The 24,928-nt window shown below is 33.3% G+C and overlaps 1 protein-coding gene across 10 annotated transcripts in view; it reads right to left on the reverse strand.

The window, feature by feature from the left end:
- Positions 1 to 21,789, reverse strand: part of da (transcription factor daughterless) — a 333,346-nt gene extending 311,557 nt beyond the window's left edge. For 3 of the 10 annotated variants that reach the window (XM_072543230.1, XM_072543228.1, XM_072543226.1), the window contains exon 1: positions 21,297 to 21,787. In XM_072543230.1, coding sequence (XP_072399331.1) covers positions 21,297 to 21,381 — 85 coding nt within the window. In that variant the 5' untranslated portion in view covers positions 21,382 to 21,787. Of the gene's footprint in view, positions 1 to 5,446; positions 5,522 to 21,296 lie in introns of those variants that run through there. The other 7 variants (XM_072543233.1, XM_072543235.1, XM_072543232.1 and 4 more) reach the window with 5 other exon arrangements.
- Between the last annotated feature and the right edge of the window lie 3,139 nt (positions 21,790 to 24,928).

Raw genomic sequence — 24,928 nt, forward strand, 5'->3', positions numbered from 1 at the left:
CCCTTCAAACATCGACACTATCAGATGAAATAATTAATTTGGCCCATGAAATTGGCGGAGATGGTTTTAATACCTTCAGCCACGATGATATAGATGAATTGCTTGTGGATGATGCATTAAGTGACCATGGTATAATTCATCAAACTTTAGATAGCGTCGTGAGTATAGATGATAATGATTAGGAAGAGAAACCAACCTCCTCACTGCCAAATTTATTCGAGAAGGTCTTCAAATTTACAGTTAATTAGAAAATCATTTTCTTATTAATGACCCCAATTCTAAACGAGCCTTTAAATTACAACGTGAGCCGAAGACCTGCATGTCAGGATATCGTGAGCTACATAAAAAATTACCAGTATCATCATCGCAAAGTTTAAGTACTGATTACATTGTCAGAAAAGGAAGAAGAGCTACACAGAACGAGAATGAAGTTTGTGAAAATCCATCGCCTTAAGGCAAATATCTATTGCAGACACAGTTTCTTCTAACGATGAAGATGATTTTGAGACACTTAGCAAACGGTGTAAACCATTATCTTCTTCTTATGGTGCCATATCCAATTAGTGGATGTTGGCGACAATTCTGGCATACTCCTCTCGGTCTTGTGTGGCTCTAAAGAGTGCATGGGCATCGAGGTTTGTCCAATCCCTTATGTTTTTAAGCCATGAGTATTTCTTTCTTCCGATGCCCCGTTTTCTTCTATCTTCCCTTCCATAATAAGCTTTAAGAACTGGTACTTGGAATTTCGAAATATATGACCCAGATAAGAAGTTTTTCTTCTTTTTATTATTGGCAGCAATTCTCGTTCTCTGCCCATTCGATTTAATACTTCGACATTTGTTGTGTGATCTGTCCAGGGAATTTTAAGTAGTCTTCTAAATACCCACATTTCAAAGGCCTCTAATCGGTTCATCACATTGGCCTTTATGGTCCAGGTTTCTACACCATATAGCAGTATGGAGTAAATGTAACATTTTACAAAGCGATATGGAAGCGTTAAGTTAAGGCTCCTGTTGTTTAGAAAGGTTCTCATATTAGTAAATGCTGTTCTGGCTTGCTCAATCCTGCTACGTATCCTTATGTCTGGATCTAGATCTTCAGTTATCCAACTACCGAGATATCTAAACTTGGGGACCTTTTGGATGTTCTTATTGTTTACTCTTATATTTAATTGCATATTTCGTGTTCTGCTAACCACCATTACCTTCGTCTTGTCTATATTAATCTTCAAGCCCAGTCATTCTCCTTCAGTGATTATTCTATCTATTAGTCGTTGTAGCGCTTCTTGGCTGTCAGCTATTATGATTGTATCATCAGCATAGCGAAGATTACTAATAGTTTGTCCGTTGATTTTGATTCCATCTTCAGTGTCACTTGGTGGGTACACATATGCTCCGAATGCCGTCTCGAACCCCGTCGCGTTCTCAAGTGTGGACGGAGTCATGCAACCGCGTAGCGTACCTCGACGCGTCAACAACGTACATCGAAGCGATCCATCGGTTGTCGGTAAAATGCCTTCGCATCAAAAGAAATTTGAGCGCGACAATATACACCGCGAATTCATGTTTGGACTAGCTTGCGAATCTTTTATCGAATCTCCAGTCATTCAAAATAGTCAGTCTGTTATTTTGAAGGTTGAAGGTGTTTTTAAAGTTGAGTGCATCAAGATGGAATGGACGGAAGAGAATAGTTTACTCTTAATCGAAAATTATCGGGAAAAAGAGATATTATGGGATACAAATAATCCCAGATACTACAATAAAATAAAAAAAAACGATGCATGGGAAGGATTGCTTCTAAAATGCAAATTACAGTGGATGAGTGTAAAAAAAATGACCAATCTTCTATCTGGATTACGGAGAGAAAATCTTGCATCTTGCACATGCAAATTAAACTCAATTACTGCTGGAACGCTAAAATGTTTGGTACAAAGTACGGAGCGGTGTTCGGTTCGTTACTTATTTCAATGCCCCCTGTAACAACGTCGCGAACTTCTGTTGATCGCGTCGCTGTATGCGACGGGGTTCGAGACGGTATTCGGAGCATATGTGTACCCACCTTAAGGCTCTATCGAAAAACGTTTCAGAGTAAAGATTAAAAAGGAGGGCTGACAGAACACAACCCTGTCGTACACCTTTTTTGATTGAGAAATATGATGTAGATTCCAGTCCTACTCTCACAGATGCCACTTGATTCAAACCATTATCATATAGCGATAATGATTAAAAATGTAAATGTAAAACTATAATGTACTTATTTCTTTCTCATAACAAAATTAATTTTATTAAATTTTGAATAAAAGTTTTTTAAGGTTTTTTATGAATTTCTTTCAGATATTCGAAGTAATTCATCATGCAGCATATTTATTTTAATTTCTGCAAACTGTTTTGTTTTTGTCTTGGTTTCATGTAATTTTAGAAGGCTACGGAACATATCCCTACTTTTTCAAGGCAAGTAATGTTTTTTTCTAAGCGATGTTTTTAGCGGTGCTTTTCTGTGAAACGTATCCACCGCATAAAACGAAACCTTACTGTAATTGTAATGCTTTATTATGGTGTTGTGCCTTTTATATACCATCATTAGACGTTAAAAAAATTTTAAACTAGATTCCAACACATCAATATTTTCAGCAGAAACTATACCTCATAATAATCATCACTAACATATCATAAAACAACACAAACTATCATAAAAGCAAGCTAGGCCATGTGTGCAAAATGGCCTTTCTTGGTCGGTAGAAGATGGGTCCTGAGTAAATTGTAGTGACGAATCCAAATTCGACGTGTGTTTGGTGATTACCGTAAACGAGTTATTCGCACTAATCATGAGGCTTTTCACAAGGAATGTTTAAAATCATCATTTGGCTCTACAACTCTATGTGAGTCTTGGCCGCGTTTACTTTTCCGTTTATTGTTGTCGGTCCTGAGCAGCTATTTCCCATTGCTGTTACCATTTTGCGTAGATTACTGGCTACTGCGTCCTTCCACATCTCTTTCTTGGGCGACCAACTAACCTTCTGCAATCGGGCCTTTCCCAGAATGTGGCGTTCATGAGTCTTTCGTTACTCGATCTTAGTACGTGGCCCGCCGATTTTATTCGGTTTGCTTTAATGTAGCGTACTATGTTTTCATCTCCATATACTGTTTGGAGTTCATTATTGTGTCTTCTTCTCCATTCTCCTGTTGTCTCTTCCCTGCAAGCCCCATAGATAGTCCGCAGTATCTTTCTTTCCAGTACCAGTAATTTTGTCGTTTCCCGCTGGTTCAGAGTTCATATCTCGCTTCCATACGTTATTGGAATGTTTAAACATTCAACGGTCGGTTTTGAATGTTTAAAACCGACCATAAAATTTCCTATAGAACTTGGAGCAGAATATATTACACTCGGACGAGACAGTGTGACGTTACTGACGGTAAGCGTTGAATCTGCATTACCGGCCGAGAATGAACCTTAGCCAAGACCGGAACCATTTGCTAACTGTCAATTCTTCTTTTTTTCGGTCAGTCAATTCTTCGTCTGTCAACTGTCAATTCTTCTTCTTTTCCGTAGGTAATGTCAGAGGATGTGACACAAGCATAACAGACATATTTTGCTATTTAACGATTTGAGACTGTCACACGTGTGGAAACCGTAACGAGCTGCATACTGTATTTTATCTACGACGAACAAGTAATGGCAGAGTATGGGACACTTAGGCGAGACAGTGTGACGTAACTGTCTGTAAGTGTTGAATCTGCACTATCGGTTGAGCATGAACCTTGGCCAAGACCGAAACGATTTGTTAACTGTCAATTCTTCTTCTCACTCCATCACCATCTTCTTCGTCTGTCAACTGCAAATTCTTCTTATTTTCCGTAGATAATGTCGGAACGAAGCTACACCGACGCAGGGATGTGACACAAGCATAAGACATATTTTGCTGTTTAACGTTTTGAGACTGTCATAAGTTTGCAAACCGTAACGACCTGCATACTGTATTTTATCTACGACAAACAAGTAATTTATTTTTAAAGTTGTTATTGTAGTTCCGGTAGGATGATTTGGGGTTGTATATCAGTTTTAGGGTTAGGATGTTTTGAATTTATCGAGTGTCCGTAAATCGTGAACTTGTAGATATGATTAAAAAACGGAAAACATTTTATCTTGGACATATATGCAGACATGAAAGATACAACTTCCTTCAACTAATAATGGAAGGAAAAGTAGAAGGAAAACGCGGTCCTAGCAGACGACAAATGACGTGGTTGTATAAGACAAGGAATGGACACGATTAGATCTACAAATCGTAATAAGAAAATTCCAAACTAGAGATGAATTTGGAGAAGCCATCGCCAATCTCCATTAGTAAGAAAAAATGAGTTAGGTTGCCGCAGAAATAAAATTGCGTAAAAATGAAATGTTTTATAATAATTTCCACATTTGATCGGACACCCCCAAACATGTACGACAATGTAAACGTCGCGACAGCTCATGCGTCATTTTAATTGCTTAAAATTATAGATAAAATCTCGATAAGACTATTTTTATACCCATCAAATTACTTATCAATATACGGAGTTTCAACATTTTTTACAAATTTGCGACAAGATCTTAAAATCGCCAACTTTCACTACAGTGTAACAAATGGCCAATACGTTTATAAATAACGGAATTGAAGTGAATCTCTCGAAAAATGAATCAATTATATGCTTCAGGAATCTAATGAATCTTAATAAAGCAGAGAGACGTGCATACTCATTACAAAAACGTTGAACAAATACTTAATACAAATACTTCTTACGAGAAGATCAAAGAGATATCAGAAAAGTGAAAGTTGGAACAAAGATTATGACTCCTGCTTAGAAACAAAATGTCTTGGCCAAAATAGAAACCAAATGTATAACTAAATAAGCACAATAATAAACTTAATAGCTACAGAGAAAGCAAACACAATGTGCCGAATCAATAAAATTAAATGCAGTTGAAGATGTCGTCGACAAATTATAAACAAAACTTTTAAGATTCAGAAGAAATGGAATATAGAGTAGTGAAGAATCCGGATAAAGTGAACATGAACTGGAAGAAGACTGTAAAACACATTAAAGACCAGACATTACGTGGTTTGGGGTACCCTACAAATTACCGGAGACCTTTAAAAGGCAGGTACAGATAAAGATCTGATAGGAAGTTAAGACGCAAAATATAATATAAGAAAACTGGACAACCTCTACAATAGAAAATTCGAAGAAGGCGTCAGATTATGCAGAAATATAAAACAAACTTCTACAAGGAGAAAACGAAATGTATGGAAATGTTTCATATTCAAAATTTATTTTAAAAGCTCCTTTTCTTCTTTCCCTACGGGCGATTAGATTTCTGAACATAGCCTAAAGCCTTTATACATTCCAATTAAAAGCGTTGAAGATAAATTACCACTGTACCATATTCCTAATAAAAATCGACTTACCATACCAATCGAAATCGTCCATAAACATTTTTTTGCGAATTTTATCACATACCCCGAACACGAATAGCGTAAGAACTGTCGTTTTCAAATAAAATATTATCTAAGTATCACGAGATAATTAACTTTATCAGTTGATAAACAGAAGGAACTGAATTATGATATATTCGACGAATTATAATACAGAATTAGTCAATTGAGTGTGCACCATGTGAATAGTTTTAGGCGTAAGTCTAATCAAGTAAGATTGTTTTGTTTATCTTTAGACGTAGATCCTTCCTTCATTTTTCTATTGTCCATCGAGAAAAATGTGATTTCATCTTGACCTAGTGTTTTGTGAGGTCTTCTGACGATCCAGGTCGTGGTCTTCTTCTCTTATGTTGTATATTTCATGTTCTCCAGTAATTTTCCTGTTGTTTAAAGAGAATTAAAACTTGGCTACGGTCAACTATTACTGAAAAAAGACTGGTTGGCTTGGCATTGATGAATATTCATTATAGACCGGGAAAATAAAATTTCTCTCGGGACTGTGACTAATCCAGATATCTAACAATTTTTTTAGTTATTATAGGCCTATATAAAGAAAACCTATACGTTTCCGCTTAAATTTCGGCGTCTTTTTTAATTATTAAGAATTTAGTGTAAAAAATGTTTTTATTTTCTTTACATACATTGGTTTACAAGTTAAAATTTGGTTCATTCATTCGACTTCACTGTCAGCTCTGAACCTTTTTGTTGCAGGTTGTTTGTCTTCACTTATTAAATCAGTCTCTAAATATACATCTTCAGAATCACTCTCGTCGTCAAACGTAACTGTACCGAGATTGCAGCATATTTTCTCCTCTACTTCTTCCTCAGTACAATTTATGCACAAGTTCGTACAATTCAAACCACGTTTTCTGCACCCACATCTAGTAGTTTTGCAATCTGTGGTGCATTTGCATGTAATGTGCTTTAATGTCTCTTCGGGAATTAAATTATCTAGAGTATAAATTGGTTCAAAACCATTGGCACTTTGTCTCCAACCATAGGCATAAGCATCTAACTTATTACCTAACCACATTTGCAATTGATAGTAAACCCGAAGAACATGCTGTTTGGCTGCACCTTCAGTTGGTGGCAGAGTTTCTAGTTTTAAAGATGACTTACCCGATATTTCTGTTGAATTGTAAATATCTTAAATCATTTAAAGAAAGTGTATCGTTGTGTTTTTTTGTTATAATTATTTATTATAATTAATTATTCATTCAACAGTTTTAAACATTACTTACAATTTTCAATCAAAAAGTAATTAAATACGTTTAGTTAAAAGTTTTTTGTTCAAATACACAAAATATTTTACTCAAAGAAGTATAAGTATATTGCTTTCTAAAGCCACTACACTGAGACTGACGAAATTTTGGAGCGTAGTGCTCCAAAGGTGCGTGAAAGGCTGTAAGTTTCGAAAATTTGGATGAATTTTATAGATATAAGTTTCAGTATAAAGTATAGATTTTCATTCAAAATTTGTGTAAATTTTACTTCTTAATGTTTATAAACAATAGAGATATGATTTTTTTTTAAATAGTCGCTAACTTCGTTCCTGTTGGTCATAAAAGGTTTTTTTTATTGTGAGTTTTTTACCAGCTATCCAATGGTTGCAGGTACAAGTCTGTAGCTTGAAAATTTGGATTTGACCGATCGGGGGGAAATTTCGCACAAATTTAAAAGACGGTAATTCCTCGATGTTCAAATGTATTAATAACATTTTATTTTGTTAATAAAAACATTAGTAAAACCTATAAATTAGTGCAAAAAAACGGGTTTTTTTGCAAATATCTCCGTAAGTTATTTATCAATTTTAATTGAAAAAACGGGAAAATAAAGATATTCTTGATATAAAAAATGATATAAATATTGTTTATTTAAAATATAAGGGAAAAAACTCGTAGACAAAAAATCAAATTGTGACCATAAATTATTGTTTCAAAAAAACGCCAGGTAAAAATACGAGTAGCTTTTCATATATTCGTCATCTAGTAACCTCCACCTATGTCTTAAAAGCTTCAGATATCTGCAAAAAATTTTGCAGTGAAATCGATGATTTTTGCATAACCAGATTGGGCTAATAGGTTTTCTTTATATAAGCCCATAATAACTAAAAAAATTGTCAGATATCTGTATAGTCACGGTCCCGAACAGTGTCTCTTTTTTGCTTATTTCCCTGTAGGATTATGATATTTATATTGATCTCGATAAATTCATCGATTGTTACGCGCATACAAGAACACATCGTTTAGATTTTGTATTTTAATTCCTCTTATTATTACTAATGTATTATTACTTTTTAAATTTTTTGAAAAAACTATTAAGGCCGGTTTAGGCCAAGCGATAGGACAAATCATATCCAGCGTGCAAACAGCAAAGCCTACGTCTTGTCAAATTGAAATGAAATCCAAGATCAGATTGAAGAACTGATTGGGAGAAGCATCATTTTGATAGGACAAAACGATACGTGTAGACTTGTGTCGGCCGATCTTGGCTCAGTTCACGACCAGCTCCACTTCAGTTCGCTTCCCTTTTCTCCAAAAAACCTAATAATGTCAGACTTGCGGCAATGTACCCGCAAATTTCTTGGGGAATCCTTTTGATTGATTTTTTGTCCAGATATGTGAAGGCATCCACACGTTCGATGGTATAGTTGTCTATTTGGATATTATTTTCATTGTCAGGAGTTCTTTTTATAGTTATGTAGGGGAAGGTGGGGAATATCGACCGCAGTGTAATATCGATCACTCACAAATTTCACCTAATTCGTCGCAGAGCAAAACGAATGCGCACACGTTGAACGCACCAACAACAGGGGGTGCACAGGCTTAATGTCTATCTACTAAATTTGTGTTTTGTGGAAGATTTTTATAAGATTCTACAATCGTATTTTAAGGTAAAGGCTCCTTTATTAGCTGAAGTCAGCATTTTGGTATTCACAATGCATGAAATGTATTTCTAGAAAACAGATATCACAAAATCATATAATTTCAGGTTAAGTGTTTTCTAAAAAAGTTCATGTCAACAATGAGCACACTTTCGGATAAAATCGACCATAGTGGTCGATTTTACCCAACGTAATCGATATTACCCTAATTGTGATAGGTCTCAGTTGATGTTATTTATTTCAGATGAAACGAACATATCACAGAAATACAACACGGTCCTCATGGGGCGAAGAGGCGATGGAAAGAGCCCTCAGCGATATAGCTGACAAAATACTTTCGATAAGAGGGGCATCCAAGATATACCTACAACATCTCTTGAGGCCAAAAGAATTACACTAGGACGAAAAACTGTCTTTACCAAGGAAGAGGGATCCGAATTAGTATCTAGACTTTTAGAACTGTCGAAGGCGTTTTTTGGCCTTACGTCGCGTACCATACGTCAAATGGTTTTTGAATATGCAGAGCAAAACAATTAAACATCCATTTAAAATGACAACGAAAATGTGTGGAAAAGACTGGTTTTATTCATTTATGCACCGCCACTCAGAACTCAGTTTGCGTATACCAGAAGCAACAAGTTTGAGTAGAATTACTGCTTGTAATCGGGAGGAACTAAAGATATTTTACAAAAACTTGGCAACTCTATGTGATCGTTACAAATTTGAATTTAATATTGATGAGACGAGTATCAATATTGTTCATATTCCCTGTAAAATTGTTGCTACCAAAGGCCAGAAACAAGTTGGTGCAATTACCAGTGGTGAACGAGGATAAACCACGATTTTCTTGGAATGGTTGAAACATTTTCAGCGGAATGTTAATGCTTCTAAAGACCATTAAGTTCTTTTAGTGCTGTATAACCACACAACGCATTTAAGTCTGGCTTCTTACAATTTTTGTCGCGACACCGGAATAAATCTCCTTTCACTGACACCATACACCTCCCACCGTCTTCAGCCTCTAGCTAGATATCACGTTTTTTTCTCCATTCAAGACAGCTTACTATCAAGAATGTGACAAGAATATAAAACAAAAAAAATATGGGAAAATCAATACAACAGACGTTCCGTAACTTGTTAAAAATGCCTTTAATAGGGCTGCGTCTGTTGAGAAGGCTGTAAATGGTTTTCGAACCACTAGGATTTTTCCCTTCAATTCAGATGTTTTTTGTGAAGAAGAATTAATATCTATATCAGTAGTTGAACAATATCAAGATTATGTGTCTTCCCTACCCGATACACATCAAACACCAGTTCTCCTAGATGAACTACCAGGACCCAGTGGAGTCCAAAATAAAAAGGAGGCCAAAAGCAACACCATCATCAAAAGATTTTTTATCTGAATCAGAATTAGAGGAAATTGGAGACATTGATCTGAGCGACGATAAGGATAAATCTGTGCAACTAGAAAATGAAAGCTTATCTCGTATATCTTTCAGCGAACTATGCCCTCTACCGGCACTACCAGTCAGTAGTTATACAAAAACTAGAAGCAGGCGAACTCAACACACGAAAAGCAAAAGAAAAATGAGGTTGAGAAAGTTAAACGAACAATTGGAACTACTAAGATAAAAACAGAAAAGTTAGTCAAGACGAAGACTTATGGCGTGAAGGCACACCAAAGATGAGAAAGCAGTGTGCAGTATGTTCGGAGTTTAGATCAAATGAATTATGGTTGAGATGTCTCAGTGGTCTCTGGGCTCATGCAGACTGTACGGAAGTGGATACTGCTGCTCTTTGTATTTGCTCAAACTGTAAATGTAACTAAAGAAATATGTATTTTATACTTAAACTTAAGTAAAGTTAACCATTGAACTTATCCATCTGTGATCGATATTTACTCGATTACTCGATTGATCGATATTACCCGAACTTTTTGAGTTTCAAAAATATGTATTTTTACAATACTTGTAATTACTTTATAATATTTTTGAAGCAGTGACTGGTTAACTGAATGAACTAAATGTCCACATAATAAGTTTCAAATTCGTAAAAGCTATAGCAAACAGTCTATAACAGTTTTGTCTTAAGTAGTCGATATTCGCCCACCTTCCCCTATTTCGTTTTGTTTTTGTTTATTTTGAGCCCTTTTTTCGTCTTCAGGACGAATTTCCTTGAACCTATCCATTCGTCATTGTTTGCTCCTACTAATAACTTCTATCTTCCATCTATTGTAATTTTTAAATGATCTAGATATGCCATCATAAACAATGACGAGGAAGATATCTGAGAGTTGCTGTGAGTCTTTCATGAGCAATTGACAATAGGTTGAGGTGTCTATTCGCAAATAATAGTGCCAATCATCAGGTTCCCCTCTTAGTTTTTTCAGTAACTAGACGTGGAAATATTATCTTCTTTTCAGATGCCACTCTCTTGACCACCTTGTTTGTTCTCTTTTTATCTATTTTCCCCTCGGGCGTTGATTCGTTATAATTTAAAAATAAAAGAAAGCTCCGTGTTTCGTCCATAATCAAAAATACGTCTCTCAAAAATATTCACTAAACAAACTTCTGATTGGAACTGAGGTAGAAAGCGGAAGAGAAAGCATGTAGTGTGTATACACTGGACAAAACGTACATTTTGTCGTACGATTTGTATGCCCGGCAAACGTACAATAAAACGTATCGTGAAAACCGGCCTTTAGACCAAATACGTGATTCATGACTTTCAATGAAATTATACAGGATGTATTAATAATAAAAAACTATTTTGCGTGATAATTGGATATGATCGAATGTGTCTATTAATAATGATCAATCACAGACTATCATTACCTGTCCGATAGAGACTATTGCATTAAAGTTGATTTCATGTAATCAAATAAACTATCCTCGTCCCAGAAACACACCTCAAAAATACTTACAACATATTTTTTCATACTATTTCTCGTAAACTTCCATGTTTGGGAGCCGATGTCACAATAGATTTACCGCATTGATTAAAAACCCTTGTGTCAATATACTGACGTCATTTTCTATTCATCAGTATTAAATATAGCTTCCCAAAAATTGTATAAACAAACCCTCTGCTTATTTTTAACTACTTATAGTCCAGTCGTAAGAGATTTGACGACTCTAAAAATCATACGAACATGCTGAATTTTGCTGAGAATGTCAATTTTGAGACCCCAAAAAGGAAAGGAGGAGAGGGGGATTAGAAGAGAAAAAAATGTTTACAACAAAAAATGTAGCTGAGAAAATTTTGAACAAAAAAGGTAATTACCAGTTTTGTGTAGAATGAGCTGTTGCATCAGAAACAACAGTCGCTTGACGCTACCTAGCTATTTTCAATTGCATGAAAATTTGGATTTAGATTCTACTTACCCTCCACTTCACTTTTGGACTTGTACAGCTGGTTGCTTTTTATTTTTTAAGGGTGAAAATTACCCATATTATAAAAAAGTCGTATAATTGTAAATTAAAGCTGGTAATTCATTCAAATCATTTTTTAATAAAGTGAATGAATGTCAATTAACATTAAACGCACACAATTTAAGATTTTATCACAGTTTAAGCCCTGAATCTCATCCCCTAGGCTAGTTACAATTAAAACAATGTCATTGAATACCTTATCTCGACTGATTTGCATAGAAATTTGGATTTAAGTTATAATTACACTCTAATTCAAAATTGGACTTGTGTCGTTCGTTGCTTTTTATTTTTTAGGAGTGAAAACGACCTTTATTAGAAAAAACTGATATAATTGTAAATTCCAGCCATTTGGATTTGGACCTTTTTCTCGACTTTTTCGTACAGATTCTTGGTAAATCGATGTTCCCCCCCCTCTCCCATTATAGGGTGTTTTTGGAGGATTCCCAGGGATAGGAGTGGCAAAATTTTTTGCATCTTTTTTATCGTCCTAAAGTTGAAATTTTCAGCAAAATTCAGCTTGTTCGTCTGATTTTTAGATGTTCATGTTGAGTGGCATTTTCGTCTTTGGCGACTGTATTATTAGCGTAACTTTTTATTACATTTTGTAATCCGCCTCATATATAAATAGTTATTTAAGTATTTATAGCGAATCTGTTTGCTCGTAATACGATCATTCATGAGCTGTGGTTGAATGGGACCATGGTACGTTAAAACTTTCAATATTCTGTATGATATTTTAGGAATACATATTCTTACGTGATTAAAAAACAATCCTTCATTATAAAATTACATGAAGAATTACCTATTTTTTCGGAGAGTGGGAATGTGGCAACAGTGCCTTTTGAGGAACGTAAAATGGTCAACTCTGAATGGTACAAATAGTAGACAACGACTTATTTGCTCGAAGTCTTTGGTGAATTAAGGAAAACAAACAAGCCCGTTGGACTATTCTTCATTAAGACCATGCCAGCTGTTATACGTTTCGCCTAAGAGCTCTTAAAAAACTGATTTAGTCCACCGTATACAAACGATTTGATAGCAAAAATTACTTTTTCAACGATATACTTTAACAAATTGCTCAAAAACATACGAAAAGGTCTAAGATCGTATTTTAAATCACTTGTTTCCAGTTGTTATATTCTGTTCTCAAATATTTCATTTAAAAATTCATTTAAATGGTCTTTCCATCCGCTCAGTATTTTCCCATCACTCAAAAGATTCCTTCCGTTTTAACCTTAGTAATAAACAAGGCTTCATTGATATACCGTTTTTTTTTATCATTTGTTACCTCTTGATATCAATTTTTATTTTTTTCGTTGCTATAATTTTGCTCTATAAAATAACTAGGGCTAATAACTAGATTTTTGGAGATGTTAAGAATAACACTCTGTAAAAGCATCATAGGCAATTGGATTTGTCTAGAATAAAAATCAGAACCGAACGCCAAATAAAAAATTAAGTTTTTTTCGAGAGAAACATCCGAAACTGTAGCAAAACCGAACCTCCCCGTACAAATAACATTTTGCGCAATTTCGGGGACCGTCATGCCACCAACACAACGCATTAACTGTCACAAACTAATTAATAGACTTTTAGGGCCGATTAATAATGTAAAACGACGCTAATTTATAATGCAGAGGATCCAGTGAACACGTCACATACATTTTGATACTGTACAGTCAAAACAAATTTTAAATCTACTCGACCAGAAGAGAAACGCTGTAACGGGTAGTGACAACGAATTTTGATGTGTTGTTTCGTACCCTTTTATGGACATCTTAAAGAAATTAATGTGTCACTCGGTGAATTCAAAAATTCTCATTATATTTGTTGTATTAGCTGTTAATACGAGGGCAACGTGAGAAAATTTTCACAGTAGTGAATAAATGTCGTGATGATCTCTTTTCTGGATTTGGATTGCTTGTGATGACCTTTAAAAACAATAAATAATATTAGAAAGATACTGCGCCTCTATAATTATTTATCTAGATGGTTCTTATTCTGACGCTGATTTGTTACTGAATATTTAATACAGATAGAGATAGAAACCTTCAGAATGACGTGCAAGATAAAACCGATATTGAACAACTTAACGAAAGGTTGGTGGACGCTCTAAGGAAGGCACAGAAAAATTGCCAAGTTAAGCAAACAAGGAAAAATGAAAAACTTACAGAAGGCACAAGGAACCTAATGCAAAAAAGAAGGGAAATGAAAGATAAGCACACAGTGAACATCGCAGAGCTGAGGAATTTAAATAAAACCATTTCAAAAGCTGTTAGGAAAGACATAAGGAATTTTACCCATAAGGAACCAGGAACCAGGAACATTTATAAGCTAAAAATAGACAAGGACATGCTGTACATGAACGACAAGAAATTATGAAAATTATCGAAGAGTACTATAGAACATTATATCTTCGAGATGATAAAATCAAGGATCAGAGAAACTTCCAGATATAACAGAAGAGGAAATCGAATCAGCGTTGAAAGGTATGAAGAACAGCAAATCACATGGAGAAGATAGCATTGTAAGTAAAATGCTAAAATTAGGAGGCGAATGCATCATAAAAGCTTTAAAAACCCTTTATAATGCCTGCCTCTTTGAAGGAGTTACTCCAGAAAAATGGAATAGTGCCATTATGATAATATTGCACAAAAAAGGAGATGTAACAGATATTGGAAACTACAGACCTATCAGCTTGTTATCTCATTTATATAAGCTCTTTATGAGAATAATTACTAATAGACTGGAACCTAAGCTGGATTTTCACCAACCATTATAGCAGGCGGGATTTAACAAGAAGCCCTTTTAAAAAAAAAGCGAACTTATTGCTTAACAGGACATTTCTCATTAGATTTTAGACATGCTAAGGAGAATTCAGGCAATAAGTCGAGCACGTGAAGGAAACATTTATTACTAAAATCAATTTGTCCGGACACATGATTTAAGTTTTACAACTGATAAAACGTCATAGCAACGCCACATTTATGCCACACAACGCCAAAATTATGACAGATCCATCACGAGGGTGTCTGGTAATTCTATTGTTGTCAGTTTAACAAACGTCATTGAGGCGTAATCAATTTTGGACAGATATAATGAATCCAGACGAAAAATCAAAATTTGGATGCCAGTCAGGTGAAGAAATCAAAAAAATGGTTTCGGAAAAGGTTCCATTGAACACGCAGAGATCCAGATGCTCTATTTGGACCCAATTTTTGGAGTTCCTACGGGTGAGAAATTTTACGCTTGAAAGATCTACTACCATAACAGAACTAGCAAAAATTCTCGAGGATTATGCCTTTAACATGAAAAAAGGCAATGGCGAAGATTATAAAAAGTCGTTTGTAAATCAATGTGGTACAGCAAAAATGGTACAAGAAAAATATTTTACCTAATACGGCATAAAAATCGATCTTTTCACAGATATATCTTTCAAATGGCAAGATTGGCCAGAGATACTAAGCGGAGACAGCTTCAAAGTGTTCAAGAAAAAAGAAAACTCGGTTCAAAAGCATTATTCACCGAAGAACTATTAAAAATCATCCAAACCTACGAAGAGGAAACCCCCGATGGAGCACAAAAAGTTTTTTCATCTTTGCTCATTTGAACCTGCTTGGAGAGTCAATGAGGCCGTCTGCAAGATTCACTTTTTCCAGAAGGAATTTGATGTTATGAATACAATGAATTGAATACAACATTTTTTCCAAAACAAGTCAACGCGATTCGAAAAGTTTGGAAGCAGCAAATGGCTGGTAAGAAATTCATCACACGAAAATTTATGCCCAGTTAGATTATTTTTGAAATTAATGGAAAAAAGGAGACCAAAGATTTTATCAGACATACTCTTTCTTACCGTTCACCCCATCTAAAAGGATGGATCTTGGTTCAAAAACTATCCACTTGAAATCAACACCGTATCTAAGTGGACAAAAATGTCAGCTGAAAAAATTAGAATAGATACAAAAAAAAAACATAAAAAATATCAAACTATTCTCATCGATCTTCAGCTGTGTCAGCCTTGTTCAAGCAAGGTGTTTCTGAACAAGAGTTAATTAAATTAACGGGCCACTCTAAACCATATCTGCAGCTGGATTCCAGTCACCACCAGAAGTGATCGAAAATCTCAGAACAACAAATGAAGCTGCACCTTCGAGTTCCCAAATGCTACAGGTCAATAATACACAAAATCATGCTTTGGTGGAGAAGAATGGGCAAACTACTATAGCTTATAATAATTGTACATTTAATATTGTATCTAGTGATTTAACTGTCAAAATTTAATTCGCGAAAATTGCCAGCCAACCAACTTTCATACCAGTCGAAAATATGCTCAGAAAAAAAAAATAAATATTAAATTTATCTTTATACCATTATTATAAAAATATATTTACTTATTTAGAAAATATAATTTAAGTTGGCTCTGCGGGACATCGGCCTGTCCCGCGGAATACGAGACGGGACAGCGAAAATAGCTACGGGACGGGACGAGACAGCAAAAATCACTGCGGGGCGGACCAGATGGAAAAGTGCGGACGCTCCCACTGTCTACTCAAAATATGAATTTCATGCTATAGGTTTTAAAGATTAGGCTCTAACAATGGAAATTTTATACTGACCGGTCAATAGAAGTGATAAATTTTATTGATCTCATGAGAATATTAAAAAAAAAACAAAAATCGGGCAACGTTTATTTATTTAACAGCTTTATAGAAAATTTGCGGCAAAATGCAAAAATTATATACGAAAGCTGCACTCTTCGTACATTTAAAACGCATTTTGATTTTTGTCAATAGGACGCCCTGATCAAAAGATATCGAATGTTTACCATTGAGTTGATGCAGATTTATTTTAAAAAATTGATTTCGCGCGCGTAACACATAAAAAATAGCCGGTCTCTTTAAGTATTGTTTGTTGGGTTTTGAACTCGGGAAAAAGAATGGGCCTGTAAATGGAAAGAAAAATCGTATCGATAAACGTTTTATTTTTGTTTTCAAAGAAATAATTTCAGTAATGCTTTTATATCTGACGAAAAGTTGTTTCCAGTTCGGTGCAAATCACTTAAAAAAACCTATCAATAAAAAACATTTCTCTTAAAATTTTCTAATTTCATGCTGAAATAATGGTTTAATGAGCAGTATCTACTGGGGAAGACTCCAGTAAACATTTGAGACAAAAAATCTCAAGTTTTAAGTATAATCTTCAGATAATTACAAATTATAGAAACATTTTAAGAAAAAGATAAGTACTGTCATTGTTACACTGTACCTGACACTGGTAATCATTTTACTGATTGCAATATATCACATTTTACAATGGGTGCATTTACCTGTTGATTAACTTTTACAGTCTTATATAAAGAAATAATAGACTAGGGGCATCTAATCTATCTAAATCTCTTTACCACCGTCAGGAAATACCTAGACAGGTAAAAAATCGAGAAGGGGAATTCCGTTTAAGGTATAACTGAACTAAAACACGGCGGAATGATAACAAGCTTTGCAAAAATTTTTAAATTTTCTCCTATATTTTCGTGAAATATAGTAGCTACAGCAACGATTAAATAAAACAAATAAAAAAATCAAAAAGCAAAGGTAAAAAGACGATGCGATGTCATAATTAAAAAAAAAAAGAGAAATGACAAAAAAAATATTTTTTTGCTAAATAAAACAATGAAAATTACTGTTTTCGAAATTTTCACAATTATTATTAAACTCACGACTCCGGTTTCGATGTCAAAGGATCTTTCTCAATTGTGTAACGTGTATACAGCAATGTATGGCAAAGACTGAATCAAAAACTATTACCAGTCAGTTAAGATAAATTGACTGCAATGAATATGTTTACAATAATAGTTTTTGGCCTTTCCTTGTAAAATTAGTTGAATTAGGCAAGATAGAAGAGCAGCAGCATTTAGAGCAGCTGCCAACAAAGTTGTATGGACCAATGTGATTGCCAACATCCACAGAGGATAGGCAACAAAAGAAGAAGAATAATAATTTGGTACGGGCCGAACTGCAGCCAATTGGCTTCTTGTACATTGTAGTGTATGTATTGAGCAACTGCCTTGTTACTACATAAAGTCGGCATTGTCATTACAAAGGATCGCTTCAATGATTCAATTCCAGGGAATCCAATATTCATATTTTGAATGTTAAAATTAGTTGAAAGAATGATTGTTCTCTTGCTGTGATTTGGTATTTGAAAGATAATTTCCCTTCTTTTTATAACACACCTAACAAAGTGCTTGTTCATTTTCCATCAATCGATGCCTTGTAATTTTTTTGCTAAAAGTAAGGCAGTGACTGCACTGATAAATAGAATTTATGCAAAAGTATATGTTTATGTCTATGCACAGAATTATTACAAATCATATGAGTAAGGTCTCTGGAAATGTTTGCGGCTGTAAATATTGCCTAAAAACAAATAAAACACACAATTGGGATGAGAACAGGGTTTAATGAAGCTTGATTAGCCTACATCTGACTATGAAATGAGAATCAGAATAAAACTTCAGCACCTAACATGGCATGCATAAGTTGATGGTCTAGTTTGGAAGCATTGTACCAAGGTCGAAATAGAAAAATACTGTTCCAGGAATATGAAACGACCTGAAATCATACTTTACGGATTGATACTTTTGGCTGGTGAATATGTTGATTTACTGGAGTCTAAGAGTGTAAGAATAAATTAAAAAGTAGTCAAGGAAATTTAGTTAAAATCATTAAATAACAAGTTAAAAGAGCTTCATTAATTGACTGATAAATGGTGAGTTAATAAATAATATAACTGCACCAAATATTTTAAAGATCCTGTGACGATTGTACACTAACCATGTTGAAGGAAATTGATGACGAACAAAACTTAAAAATACTGAAGTACTGAGTCCCTCATTAGTACATGAGGATAAGGACCCATTTGTATGAAATGCATTAGAGGAAAAAGTCCTTGAGAACAATTTCCAATATTTTTCTCCTGTTTCCTTTATCATTTGTAAGGATGTAGTGACATCATACCATTCAATTAACTATTACTACCCATGCATCTAAATATCTGTGTGTTTTGGTTTTGAGAATAAGTAAACAGTCATGTTCTTTATTTACAATAATTATGTTGAAGGGTATCTTCATCTAGATCTTTTCTCAGATATACTGCTGTCAATTATCATTCTTTTCATTTTCATCTTATATTTAAGTATATTTTCGTTAATAGTAGTAACAAAGTGAGTTTAGGCATAGCAGATATGGTCAATATGAGGTATTTCGTCTGTCAATTTAAAATATACTTCCAATTTATATAATATTTGGGCCTTAAGCTGCATAATATGCCGCCTGCTGTAAAATAAATTACAGAAATTTGTTTCCTGTCACAAATTTGATATAACTATTTAATATTTTGATAATTATTTTAAAAAATAAGGGATATGTTTTTAGGTGCTAACTTGCAAAATTAGGTGACTTGATGGCATTTTGTTAGGTTCACTTAGAAAAAAACTGCAATACATCCAAATCAGTTATGATTTAAATCACATTGCTTGGGTAAAGTGCTAGCAGCCAAAAACAGGAACTAAACATTTCAAACAAAAAGGAATGTCATATTCTGATTCAGCAATTTATGCATAATTTATGAGACTTAACTTAAACATATTTTAAAAATCTGCAACTACATGGTAAACTATAATTTCATGGTAGACTAAAAATGATGTAATTGAATTTTTTAAGTGGTTTTAAGAAGTTAATAGATGTTCCACATTTTTCAATGTTTTCAATAGCATGTATTTTCATTCAAAATCCACAAGGAAACTAAGTTCCTGTAGCTGGCTGGCTGTATACCATGTATCACAAACAATTTATTTAAAATCCTTTATAAAAGGTATATAATTAAAATAATGTAAGTATATACCTTAAAGGATTTTAAATAAATTTTTTTTATATATTTTCATGTTTTTCTTTTTGAATTCATGTTTGCTTAATATTTCACTGATACATAATATTTGAAACATTTATGTATACATTTAATTTTTAAACAAAAATTAAATGTATACATAAATGTTTCAAAAATTGTTCATTTTTGTTTTTCGTCATCTTAAAAAATTTAGTTGTTTAAACTTCTATACCAGTCAATAAACATTCACAACAAAAAAAGTTATTCATAGGCTACCACCTTTGAGTTGACTCATAAGGAAGATATAAGAAAGAAAGCAATCAGATGTAGAGTCCTGAATGAAAATGGTTTGGTTGCAACTTATTACAACTTTTTAATAATGCACCTAAAAAGATTAAAATCTCCTATTGGAGAAGGAAAATGAAGATAAGAAATAAAAAAAAATCTGTCCTACATGCTGAAATGCATTTGTTCCAAACTGGCTCTTGCCTAGTAAAACTAACAATGATTTAGGTTGGCAATAGCAAAAAAAAAATAGTTTTTATTCACATAAGAAAATACATATTTCACATATGCAAGATAAAGATTCCCACTATTAACAAAGATTTATACTCAAACAATTCATTTTTTAATAAACAGTTAAACCATTGGTATTATTTTATAAGTATTTCTATATCCTACAAAATAAAGAAAAAGTTCTTACAACAGAAAACTGCAAAACAGTGGTTTTGTATTATGAATAATAAACATGGTACATTATTACTAAAGTACACAAAACTGTAAATATAAACAATGAAATAAATTACCTAAATTGGTAATTAAAAAAGTAAATAAACAATACTGTTAAAATAAACATTTTGAGGTGAGGAAGTAAGAATTTTGTAAGATATTTTAATGGTCTAGTTTTTAATTGCATTTTGCATTAATAAAAGTGCATCATCAAAAAGATTGTAAAAATACATGCAAGTTTTTTTTTGCTTATGATGACGATAAATTAAAACTCTAAGGTTTTCTCAAGTAACTAAATTAAAAAATTCGTTTTTTGTAAATACTGTGTGGATCAGTTACTTGCATATGTTACTAATAAGATTGGTTTTAAGTAATTTACGTATAGGTAGCTGCCAAGAAATGACTATCTAGGTGAATGTATTGTTCTTAATAGTGAAGTTAAAACACAGATTTTAACCAAGAACTACCTATATTAACAGCTAAATACTAATTCTAATAAAAATATTTTCTTATAGATAATGATATCCACCTTCCAGAGTGTACGGGACCTCAGACATTCGCTGAACTCAAGATGTAAACACTAAAATATCTTCCTTGAAGAGTACGATGACACAAATAATATTAAACGCTTTTTTAACGAATTATTTGAGCGAAATCTGCTGACAGACCAACGAAAAATAATTAGACATATTCCAATTTATAAAACACAACAGACAAATGCATTTTCAATGTAGTCAAAAATTTTTATAAAAGGGTTTTTAAAGCAAGCTGTTCCAATGTTTTGAGATGGCACGCGTTTGAATGGTATTATTTTGGCGTTATACACTCTATTAACCGCAAAATTTATACCAACATTGATTTATATTCGTAAATAATAGAATAATTAATGACTTACCAGGTGCTTTGTTCGCTACTTTATTAAAACAAGTTGTAAAAACTTCATATAAATGATGCATAGGTTCATCATCACTGGTAGCCATTTTGCACTCATACACTAACTGACAATCTGACAAATCAACCGACACCCAGCCACCGAATTGTCAAAGGCAAGCGGGAATATTCAAATTATTATTTATTAGGTATTCAAAGCTTATTAGTTTAGCTCTTCATTTTAAAAATATACAAAACTTCTCTTTGCTTATTTAAGATGTATAATTAAATGTTAAAATGTTTATATTTATGTATAAAAATTGCCAATAATTAAAGAATATGATATTGTTGAAAATAATAGTTATCATTCCCGATAATATGGTAATTTGATCAATATTAATATTTATTTAAAGTGGTACTTTGCGGTTAAAGATAAAATTAGTGATTAAATAAATAACGTTTTATCTCTTAAAATGTAACAAAAGATTAAATTAAATTTGGCACCATCTATCGTCAGGAGGAGTAATCAAGCTGAAGAAGTTATTTTCATTTATTTGGATATCTTTCATACTATTTTTTTACAAATTTTATATTGTACTATTCTTTATCTATTTAATTTTGATTTATTTGTGAATATTATCTTAAAATTTATTGACGTCGAGATATATATTTGAAAATGAGAGCAGATGAAACAAAAGTGACGATCTAATAATTAGATGTTTTGTAAACGTTGTATAAATAAAAACAACCAGAATAATTGTTCGTCGTTAAATATAAAATTGGAGCTTGGAATTTATATAGGAAATATAAGAATATATGACGAACATTATTAATATGTAATCTATGTGCTAAAGTTCGGAAAGTGGTCTGTCTGAACAAATTCATAGAGTAAAGATTCATGGCATGTCAAACAGACTAAGAAGTGATGTTTTGTAAATCTTTGAGGGCTATAAACAACTCTTTAACAATTTAACAGTGTTCAATATATCGGGTATATAAAACAATCAATTAGGATCTTCTTGTCTCAGCACGCCAGTGTTTAGACAACCAAAAATACTAGTTTGTTAAATTCTCAATTGTCTCTTCAAAACGAGCAAAAATAATTATCAACGAATTAACTTAGAGACTGGTGAGATATTACATTTTGTGTAAAAAAAGAACAAACAAAAATTGTTCATTACAGAAAGATATGCCGTTACATAACATTATTCCCCGTTGATATAACTATTAAATTAGAAATAGAGTTGGTCACTTATTCATATTATATCTCTAACTAATTGAGTTCCTTTTTTGGTAAGCATTTCATATAACACAATGAACTTAAGATTTCAGAGAAGAGAAAGGCCAGTGTTGAAGTGTAGAAATTTATTTATATGACGAAAAACGATAAAAAGAACGCGAAATAAGAAAAAAAAAAAGAAACTACTTTCTTCGAAAAGAAATGCACCCAAGCACCATCTTTTATCTGTAAGCAAATTTAATCTTTTTTCGAATCCTAATTTAATTGCTTCATGAATTTCATCTCTTAGAATTAGTCATTCTGTTTTAAATATTAGTATTGTCGAACCTGGTGCTGCTTCTATTTTGCAAAATAACTCAGCTTTTCAGTTTAGTTTAGAAACCAACGTTAATTATTTAAGTAATACTTCAAATAGCTTAGATAAACTATCTGTAATTATTACTTCCGCTAGTCAATTAGATAATATGGCCGTGGTACCCGCTGTCGTTCTTCTTCTTTTCGATGTCAGTAAAGACCTTTCTATCGTACCTGAATACGATGGTAACCCTAATGAACTACACAACTTCATTGAAGTTACTACAATGCTTTTTAATCATTTCTGGGATCCTGATAACATGATAACTCAAGATGTAATGAATAAAACTAAAGGAAAAGCTCGAGAAGTCATTTCCGTATAAGGGTGCAAGGATTGGCCCACATTAAGAACAACCAAAATTTTGCCGATCAACGTAACAAAAATTCACTTACAAGAGATATGAGAAACTTGAAGCAAGGACAAAAAACGACAACTACCACAACTCCTTTTGCAAAACCTAAACACACAAACTAAAGAAAGCCTCATCCTCTGATATTATTAAGGAGCTAGAGTCCACTAAAAATAAAATTGGGCCTAGGTACCCAAGATTTTCTCTTGATTTTAATGTTATTTGTGATGTGATACAAAATGCCTTAAGCTCAAAAACCTGTAACTCCATTGTAGAAAACTACACAACGGATTTGATATCATTTAGAGATATTCTATTATTTGTACATGATTATATTTTAGACTGCGGCATAAAATCCAAATTAACAAGACCAAGAAAACGATTACAACTCAATAGCACTGAGTCCTCATGTACTCCGCTCTGTACTCTTTTTGCTCTTCTCTTAGTTCCCTTATTTCCATTGTGATAATAGTTAAGATCTCCAATATTTTTTCTAGTTGCTTGTCATTCCCGGGCGAATTATTAATTTTTTTACTTTTGCTATCGTCTACCTCATCTTCCCATTCATCTTCTCTTTTCTTGTCTTATCCTCCATACTATACCCGTTTTCAGCCATTTTGTACGTAGCGTTAACTGAGCACAACCGTTTCAACCACTCGAAAGTATGCCCAATTATCCACGCACCAAAATTGCTTTTGTTTTCGGCAGGTTACTTCTTTTTTTTAAATTCAGGGTGAGTTCGGCAGGTTACTTCTTTTTTTAAATACAGGGTGAGTGATAACTATTGGGACATAGACTAAGGACAGGTTATTTGGACCAAAATATGGCTATTGGGCCAAATATGCCTTAATAAAATGTTGCTGAGAAAAAAGATACAGGGTGTTAAAGTTAATTTTTGTTTTCCGTTTTTTGCTAATAGTTTCCCTGTATATTTATAAGTTGCTATCAAAATTGGCACAGAGGCATAATCTTAGACAAGAAATAGTATTTTATTTACAATTTTACGTTTTGTCATAGAGGGCGCCACGTGGATCATTCCTAATGATCAAATTGAGTCTAAACTTTTTCTGATGAAACTTTTTAGTAATTTTTATTAGAAAATATGACGTAAACATCATTTTTACGTAAAATTGGTACTCTTGTTTAAACATGATAATTTCAACCGTTTTCGATAAAAACGCAGTCGAACTGCTTAGAGTCTTAAAAAAGGATTTCAAATATTATTTCATTTATGAAAAGTATGCTTTGGACTGTCAGATAATTGTTGTTGGTAAATGTCATTTGTTCAGAGTAAATTATTTTTGATGTGACAGTGTAGTGTAATGTTGCATTTTTTAAAAGTAATCATTACTTTTTTTGATTGAAATGCCTCGTCACAATCATTTTACTAGTGAAGAAATGCGAGATATGATTTGCGTATACGCACAAGAAAATTTTTGCGGTCGCTCGGCAGCCAGAAGGTATGGAATGTTATATGCAAACAGAAGGCAACCAAATCACAAAACTTTTGCAAGATTATATCGTAGTTTAGGTGAAACTGGGTCATTTCACGCTAAAAATCGGGGTGATCGACCGAAACAAATCACACCTAATCAAGAAGATGAACTTTTGGTTCGAGTAGATGAAAATTCTGAAATAAGTTCACGACATCTATCAGCAGCAACAGGAGTAAGTCAGTCGTCTATTGTTAGAATTCTAAAAAAAGAGAACTTC

This window comes from Diabrotica undecimpunctata, chromosome 9 (genome assembly GCF_040954645.1).
Source record: "Diabrotica undecimpunctata isolate CICGRU chromosome 9, icDiaUnde3, whole genome shotgun sequence".
In the NCBI taxonomy this organism is placed as follows: Eukaryota; Metazoa; Arthropoda; class Insecta; order Coleoptera; family Chrysomelidae; genus Diabrotica; species Diabrotica undecimpunctata.